The following is a 9,574-nucleotide window of genomic DNA, read 5'->3' as shown; positions in this document are numbered from 1 at the left end:
CCCCCCCCCCCCTCCTTTCCCCCAACCCCCTGGTACCCATCTCCCTGGTGGCCCCATTGTTTCATAGAAACTCAACCTTTTGCATGAGATAGAGAAAGGAAATAGACGGAGAGAAGACCATGAGAGATGGACAGGTCACATCAGTATGGGTGAGAAAATATTTAAGCCAGGGAGGGAAAGAGATAAAGAGATAAAGAACTGACAGTAAAGAGGGGGAGGGGGGACTGTGAATACTGAAAAAAATACAGGCTTATCCCGTAGCAAATTTTACACAATGATTACAAACTTTGTCTAAAAAGGTTTTTATTTAATGAAAAATTAGTCTAATTAAACCAAACCTTATTAAGCTTTTTTTTCCTTCTGGGGCCTGAAATGGAGGAATTTGGGTCAATACTGCTAATTAAACAATATTTTGCTGAATGTGTTTTTGTGCTGGCACCTTGTGGCTGGTTTAGAACTGTCATGGATAAATAAAGAGGACAATAAAGCCGCCAGTAGGTGGTTTTTTAGGTATAAAAAATAAAAATGATTTATTGAATCATTCAAATCAAACGATTCGTTCAAAACGGCTGATTCAATTAGAAACGAAACAAGTGAATGGACCGTTGAATCGCTGGCTCAGATGATTCGTTCAAAAACAGATTCATTCATTCAAGGATTGAAACACCGCTCTACACTGTTGTATAAAATTATTAGCATATTTATGTGCTGATATTCAGAAAAGTACATTGCTTGAGCAATGAATATAAAAACATAAAAACTCATACATGGGTATTTTTTCGTTCATTGCTTGAATTATAAGGGCATTCTAACTGTATTTTTTGCAAAGTCGGTGACATAGGCCTACTCGCCAGCTCTCCTATCGTCTCTAGTCCCTCACAGTCACACATACAGCACAAACATTATGTCAGGGGAATGTCTTTCAATTCTAATCAAGGAAAAAATCATACCTTTTCTGTTTCTGTTGTGTTCTTTTTAAAGAACTTCAAAAGTTGCGCTTGAACCATTTTGCACGAATGGTAACTTGCATTGTTACAGCTTGTTACAGTACAGAGTTCTGATTGGTCAATCGCCGTTATTTAGTTCGTGAATTACCATAAGTAGAAAATTGTAACATTTCATTTGCACGATCAATTTGATATAATACACAACATTATCAATCTAAAGGGGATGGTTAGGGGGGTCATTTTTTTCCACCAGCAGGGGGATGCCATTCCCTCTCAATTTCGAGCCCTGAAGACAAGAGTTTCCACTTTTAAAGTTCTTTATCGTTTCCACTTCTGAGGTGTCATTTAGCCAATAGAGGGCGCTAATATTCACATTTAATCTGGAGCTCAAAATCTATTTATAGCTTCCCTATTTTAATGGACGTTTTTATGCGTATTTAAATAAAGAAGAACCTTTAAATACAGAAACGTTTTATAAGAAGCGCTTAAGACTGGATTTAACTACACACAGAACATACCTATGGAAGACTGTGACTGTATCGTATTTAATAGATTCGGTCACATAAGCGGTGGGTGTGTTACCGGACATGCAGACAAAACATATTCTGACTAATCAAAGAGTGACAAATATTCACTGTGTGTGTACGTTTTATAAGAAGCGCTTAAGACTGGATTTAACTACACACAGAACATACCTATGGAAGACTGTGACTGTATCGTATTTAATAGATTCGGTCACATAAGCGGTGGGTGTGTTACCGGACATGCAGACAAAACATATTCTGACTAATCAAAGAGTGACAAATATTCACTGTGTGTGTGTGGCTCAAATGTATCTGTGGGATTGTACAGTCATCACATATTTCCACCTGCCATCCTGCACATTCTCAACACATTCAGACATTTCCTGTTCCCCTGTCATAGCAGTGCTGAAAGATTTAGATGTCTGTGAGACAGTAAGAGACAGAGATAAAGCAGAGAGAAACTGAACAAGAGGAAATATGAAAGTGGCAACATCAAAGTCCTTTAGAAATATTGGCCTGGCCATGTTGTGTTCTAATGAAGGTATCAGTGAACATTTTGTAATTTAGAAGACAGATTTGTTTTTTTATGATTAGTAACATAATTGCTAAAACAGCATAATTTGTATTGCAATTCCACGTCTATTCTATTCTATTCAGTGTTATTTTGTCAATATCATACACAAAGAACACAAAGCCAAAGTGTAAACTGTTGTAATTATACAAATTAATTTATTTGCTCCATATTTGTTATTTGCCATTCACCTCAAAAAATTGAGATTTGAATATGACACTTCACAAAAACTGAAGTCTGTTAAATATTATAAAATAGAAACAATCATATATGTACAGTGGGATTAATACATATTTACATTATATACAGTAAATTTGGTTTTATGAATACAACAAAAGGGTATGAATGTTGAATTATTAGCCTGTGTATGTACTATGGCAGTGGTGGCGAACTCCCGTCCTGGAGAGCCGCAGCCCTGCAGAGTTCAGCTCCAACCCTAATTAAAACTCACCTGCCTGTAGCTTCCTAGTAACCCTTCAGACCTTGATTAGCTTGTTCAGGTGTGTTTGATTAGGGTTGAAGCAAAACTCTGCAGGGCTGCGGCTCTCCAGGACTGACGTCCGCCACCCCTGTACTATGGTATGGATTATACTATGGTATGTTTTTCCTCAAATCAAATAAGCTTTACAGTCAAACCTGATATAACAGCAATGTATATATAATTTATATACATATTATTGTTATATTGAGACTACTGTTGTATTGATGAATGCTGGACTAAAACATTTCCACAGAAAACTGGGTACAGTAGAATATTGAGAAAATGCCTTTAAATGTGTTCTTAAACTAATGTCAGTGTGTGTATGTGTGTATATCATTTGGCAGATTGAAGAACTCTGCTTGTGATGGCAGGTCCTGTCTGCTGTTTCTTTGACTGCAGCTGCAGCGGTGTATCCACATGACGTTGCGGGTAAAGTCGTCTCGTTCTGGCTCGGGACAGTGAAAGTGTAGAGGGATTGTACGTGTCACAGAGGGAACACAGAAGCGACCGTCTGAGCAGGATCCACATGAACGAGGCCGGTAACGGCGAACAGTGAAGCATCCTGCAAATACGATCTGTACAGGTTTCGGTGGTCGTGTGGTTCTCTGACATTTCTTTCCTTTCTGAATAAAGGAATGAAGAGGATGAGAAAGAGAAAGAGAGAGAGAGAGAAATCTACTTCAATAACAGAACAGAAGCCGTTGACCAAACATCAAAATCAAAATATCAAAATTAGTAATATTATTAAAATTGTAAAAATCTATAAGCAGATGATTATATGTATACATTTATTTGTTCTATAATTTTATATTGTTTAAAATGTATATTGTTTAAATTGTATATTTAGATTTTATATTCTTTATGGTATTCCCCGATAAAGATCTGATACACATTTACAAATGCGTTTATTTAGCTAAAACAAATTTTAATAGCTTTAGTTATAATATATATATATATATATATATATATATATATACGTGTATATATATTTTGTATTGATTAAATATGATATTATTTATTGTATTCCCAGATATAGATCTATTTTTTTTACCACACATTCAGTGATGGTATAATGTTGAAACTATTTAGAAAATTACTACTACTAAAAAATTCTTTATCATTTTATAACTTTACATTTAAAATAAAAAAATATATATATATATATCTGACTGCAGCCACCACTTACCTTCAGTGATGGTGCAGGGTTGAGGCCACACTCCTGTATCTGACAGAGCCTAGTTTCACTGAGGAGCTGACACTCAGGATTACTATTGGTTACACGGTTGGACACGCCCATTCCACAGGTAGCTGAGCACGGGGACCAATCAGTGACCTGCAGTAAGCAGGTGGGTGGAAGGAAGTCGTGGGACTCTAAAAAAAAAAAAGAAGAGGAATATGCTGAATGAGCCTGTAATTCCTAAACTATGAGCAACATATCAAAACCATATAAAAATAACCAGTGTTTATAACCATGATTAATTTTTTTTTCTGTGATCAAAAGTTGGGAAACACTACTGTACAGTAGGCTATACAGAATGTCTTATGTCATTTTTTATTTCAGTTTTTTTTCTATAACGGTACATTAAATTTTAATGGCAATGTTATTCATCTACCTTGATATGGGGCTCCTGCACTGCTGTCCCAAGAAGTAGATGGAGCTACACGTAACTCGTTGCCTATTAGGTCTGTGTGCTTTTGTGGATGAGCGTCAGGCAACGGATCCACTTCAGCAATGCGGTTGTCATCATCACACACCCACTCCTGGCAGCAGCGGCCGGGCAGTTTGGTGAGGCGGCGGCGGACACAGCGCCAGTCGGGTAGAGAGATGCGGTGTGGGCACAGTGGGACGCAGCCGACTACTCCATCCACACACGTGCACTGATGCTCACAAGTTGGCTGAAAGTCCTCGCTGTGCTGATAGACCCGTCCATCCAACTCACATGGACGACCTTGAGCTTCAGCTAGTCGTCAGAATTAACCGTTATATTGCTTGGTTAGCAGGAGTGCCACAGTTAGCATTAATAAATATATAAAGTGCAGATTTAAATTCATTATTATTTTTTAATATAATTATGGGTTAACAATGTTATGCTGGTTCTCCCAGTCTGGTCTGTTGGCTGGTTTGCTTAAACCAACTAACACCAGTAAATCAGTTTAGGCTTTTTAAAAATGTTTTTCATCTAACGATTTTTAATATTTTAATTGTGGTTAACATTAAGTACTGTCTAATATGTCCTTAATCCTCTTACCTCTACACACGCCTCTGTCAGGGTCTCCAGCGGCCCCTAGGTGGCAGCGCAGTCCTTTAATGTGGTCGCAGGGCTCAGTAGGGCTGCAGTCTTGGTTAAACTGCCTGGCACAGACCCGACAGCACCCACATGAGTCCAGAACCCAACTTATACCCGGAGGACACGAGGGGGGCGAGGAAGGACAAGAGCATTTCAGTGGACAGCCTCCTTGCACCTGAGAAAGCACAGAAGGAAACAAGTAAGGACGGATCTTGGAATGCATTAGATTATATGAGAGATTTTTCTTTCTTCCATCTCATAAATCAAGAGATAATAAGTTGCTTTCCTTTCAAAAATTAAAGAAAGAATTTAAAATGCCATAGTTTTGCAATGAAGCAGTTGATTAATTGCAGTAACCTCCTCAGCCACCATAAAGTCGTTATAAATTCATGCTGCCTCTAAATTTGACCACATACAAGAATAGTACTGGGTCTGTAAGCCAAAACCTGACACAAATAAGGCAAAAAGGGGATTCAATGCCCCGTCACTGCCTGTACTAAAATGCTTTTATCTGTAACAGATACTTAATGTAAACATTTTATCTGCAACCGAAAACTGACATTGTGATTAAGCGATTTTTATACCAGTGCATATTACAACAGTAGGACTTTATTCAAATCATTGATGAATAAAGGTCTCAAATCATAGTTTATAAAAGAGCAGTAAAACTTTTTAATGTTTCCTAAATGGTAAAGGTAATTTGCTGCATTTATTGGCAATTATAATATTAAAGTCAACTTGAATGTCAGATAATGAGCATATAATGATGCACATTCAAGTTCAAACCATCAATTAGAGCACAAAAACTCACCTCCACAACGGCCCATGACAGCAGCACCAGTGTGATGAAATGTCCTTGCCTTGCTATGATCCTCAGAGGGGACATAGTTAGTTTTATCCAAAATGATTACGTTTATGCTTGGATGAGTTACAAAGTAGTTTTTTGGATGTTCAAAAAGTGCCTTCTGATTTAGATCCTCTCTGCATCTGTCAGTTCAAAAATAATTAGTCTGGTTTACAATCCCCACTCGCCCCTTTCTCTTGAAGTCTGTTTATGAATTGATAAATGCATAAAACTGTAAAGCTCTGCTCTCACCAGATTCCCTTAGTGACTGCCACTTTTATAGACAGCTGTGCACAGCCCCCTCTGACATCACACACACACACACACACACGCACAAACACACAGATTTGACAGGTCACTTTAGACATACAGAGAAAAAGATATAGCGTCAAAATATTTTAGTTTGTTTTCCTATCTCTTTTCAATTATGAATTAATGGTTAGAATAAACATATTTAGATATATATATATATACTTCTGTCTTTTACCTTCTCTAACTATCACATTAGACAGACAGCAAATGAAAACTAGAGCTGGAGAAACTGCTAGAAATATTGAAATGTCTGATTTCAGGAACTAGTATGAGCTGTTGTGAAATACAGGAAAGGTAGTCTAGCACATTTTGGTCAGAGGCGAGTCCAGTGACACACACTGAGCAATCCCTCTCACCTCCCCTGCAGACAGCACAGACAGTTTGTCAGACGGCACTCGCTCTCACCGCGACGGTGGCGAGACATCACACACACATGGCACATAGCTGCCAGCCCGCTCAGTGACGTACTGCATCCACTCACAAAAATCTAAGTGCGAGAGAAGGAAAGAAAGAGAGGAAAATCATCTGTATGAAAGAGTAGGTGGTGTAGAAATATCACTGTGTGGAGCTTTTCATTCATTTCTTTGAAAAACGTGCCAGAAGAGCAGTTGGAATGACATTCCCCTGATGATGATTCCCCTGATGTGACATCTACAGGGTCAGAGGTGAAGTCAGATGGAGATTAGTCACAGCATATGCAGCAAATGACTGTAATGACTGATAACAGCAGTCATACGGCATGAATTTTAGCAAGTTCAAGGAGACACCAAACAGGTGAATCTTAGTTAGGACACACACTGTAAGGACGTATTTGTGGCACCATGACGCAAATGCTTGAACTTCATGTGCAATTCATAATGATTCATCAATGGTTAGAAACCATTTTAAGGAATTTCGTGATTTCTGAGGTTTTGAGATTTCCTATAATAACATAATAGTTCTGTGGTAGATTTGTGTGTGTGCGTTAAAATCCAGGTCACTAGTTCTTCTCTTAAAGAGAAAGTTCATTCAAAAACTAAATCTTGGAATCATTTACACATCTTAATGAAACACAAAAGAAGATATTCTCAAATATGTCTTTGTGTTTTTGTCCATACAATGAAAGTCAGTTTTAGAGCTTTCATTGTATGGACATAAACAGTTTAAAGCTTCTTGAAAAAAATTAAAAAGTTTTTGTTTTGTATTCTGAGAGGATTAAAAGTCAGACAAGTTTGGAATAACATGAGGGTGAGTCAAACTTTTACACTGTGAGTCTGTGACTAGTTTATCATGTCTTTAATTTGTACGTACATGCATCACAAAAGCATTCTTAAACTTTTTTTTCTGAAAGTCATGAACATTTCTAGCACAGTGTCATCTATTTTGCGGTTAATAATTTTTCTCTGTGTTTATTTTCGAGTCCAACGCAAGTCATAATAAAGTGCTTTACCAAGAGAATAAATAATATTCACATACTAACATAAAATTATCATTTTATAGAGTGAAAATAATAATAAATCATGCAATTTACTCTTTTTAAATTGTCAGCACAATACTTCAGACCAACAAATGAGACCTCAATGACATGACAACCTAACTAGGAACTAGAAATGGTCACATCAAATCTTGGGTGTCCCATATTACTCAATATCCTAGATTACCTTTAATTCACCATGGTTCCTATATACTTAGTTCTAATTTTAAGTATGAGTTAGACTATTTGTCAGACAAAACAGATATCAATCCTGAATGCTAAAAGAATAAAAAAATAAAGGTACAAACTAATGTCTGTTTATTGATGTCTGGAACATCATTGCATTGCCATGGAAGCAGTCAAGTGAGGGATCAGCAGCTCTGCACATTAGCAAGAGAAGCATGTCAAAACTGCACAGTGGGAAATCAGTGTGTATATATTCGTCTGTCTGCCTGGCAACAGAATAATAAAAGTCTTGCCTAAAAATAGAAGTAAAAAAGCAATAGAGATTGAACTAACTAATAAACTAATACCATGGCAACACTTAGACTTGCCACACAGAGTCTGCAAAGCAATGGAAACTATATCTGCTGAAACAAAAACAATCTCAAAACAGTATGAATCAAAATCACTGAAAGAAAAAAACTCCATTTAAAGACAATCTTTTATACTCGAGAAATACTAAATTAATCCTTTAAAGTAAAACCTGTGGTTTTAATGTGGAAAAAGAACTGAAATCTCGAAATGTCAGAAAAGTCATAAAAATTACTGTAAATAATTGGTTTGCAATGTTTTTGTTTTTTATTAAAACCAATTTTTAAATAACCAAAAAAACTATATCAAATTGATGTATAAATACAATAAAAATTATATATTAATCGTTTCTTCATGTTACAGCTATAAGACTCAATTTCTCATAACAAGAGAGTTGGGGGGAGGGGGTCAATAAGTTAAACTGTTCTAAAAATGTACAATACAAACAATCAAAGGGTTATAATAGTAGACTTTTTTCTTTTAAATTAATATAAAATATGACCTTGAGACTCCTTCGTGAGATTGTTATTGAACATCCTGAGGCTTAGATCAAACATGAAATTTCCACTCAGTAAATGACTAAGAGTTGCAGCTGGTAAGTGTGTGAGAGAGAAACTGCTGGGAACCAATTTGTGCCCCTGGAGCTGTTTAGCTTTGCTGTTTAATGCAGCAACATCTTTAAATGTTCCTGGAAATAATCTGCTAAATACACCAGAGATGGAAAAACAATAAGCCACAAGTGCCAATATTAACTCCCCAAATATGTATCTTTCTCCTCTATGCATCCGTTTTTCAACACAAACTCACCTTGTATCAATAACACCTCTTTTATGATATTGTTCAGAGGGTAGCTGAAATATGCCACTTTCAGGCCAACATAATCAAACAGATGGTTCACCCGGCCGTTGATGAGTTGAAAAAACTAAAAGGGTTCAAAATACTGGCATGAAATACCAGGTATGGTGTGACTGCTAGCAAATACCAAGGATACCTTAGGGTAATTCATGGAACGGTCTGCAGGATTTGACGATTCGCTCAAGAATGCTCAACACTCGTAAATCACATGTGGGGAAAATCGTAGAGCGGTGGATATGAATTATTTTTGCAGTTGAGAATTTTGCAAAGGTTACAGTAGGTATGTTAGGTCTAGAAAGAGTAGACTCAACAGGAATTCAAACAACCCTTTGTGTTTGCGTATGTGTTTGTGTGTGCACATTCTTGTCTGGATATTTGGAGATTCCTTCAATTTCCACTTATAGCACTCAGAGAGTGAAGCTCAGTTTATCGAGTGTTTGTATGTCAGAGTGAATGCACATATATGAGATTCACTGTGTATATGTGGTAACCAGCTTGTGATGGATAGAGAAGTTCAGTTTCCACCTGACCCTATACACTGGCTGGTCTGTATTCAGTGCCGGGGGCTCTCTGACAGGCTCATGCATCATCACAGAGCCGCCTCTGTTTGTTTGCTTCTGATGAGCCCTGTGCCCAATGTGTACAGAGCATCCCAACTTTTTCCACTGCCAGTGCTGTGCAAAATGACATTCCTCAAATGACGTCTGTTCAGAATGCTTCGTTTCATTTCAAAACTGCCGCATTGATCGCAATCATTTTTGAGCC

General features: G+C 37.2%; 1 protein-coding gene across 1 annotated transcript; it reads right to left on the bottom strand.

The window, feature by feature from the left end:
• Nucleotides 1–2,663: 2,663 nt before the first annotated feature.
• ccn1l1 (cellular communication network factor 1, like 1) lies at nucleotides 2,664–5,730 on the bottom strand. The gene is made up of 5 exons (XM_016275267.1): nucleotides 5,623–5,730; nucleotides 4,773–4,986; nucleotides 4,137–4,484; nucleotides 3,710–3,894; nucleotides 2,664–3,146 (listed from the first exon to the last, which is right to left on the bottom strand). Exons 1-5 carry the CDS (start codon nucleotides 5,695–5,697, stop codon nucleotides 2,835–2,837), a joined length of 1,134 nt encoding a protein of 377 aa, XP_016130753.1. The 5' UTR covers nucleotides 5,698–5,730; the 3' UTR covers nucleotides 2,664–2,834.
• Between the last annotated feature and the right edge of the window lie 3,844 nt (nucleotides 5,731–9,574).

The sequence above is a fragment of the Sinocyclocheilus grahami genome, unplaced genomic scaffold, assembly GCF_001515645.1.
Source record: "Sinocyclocheilus grahami isolate Dianchi unplaced genomic scaffold, SAMN03320097.WGS_v1.1 scaffold92.1, whole genome shotgun sequence".
NCBI lineage: Eukaryota > Metazoa > Chordata > Actinopteri > Cypriniformes > Cyprinidae > Sinocyclocheilus > Sinocyclocheilus grahami.
The sequence above is the reverse complement of the archived record's forward strand: the minus strand, read 5'-3'. Positions and strand labels throughout refer to the sequence as shown.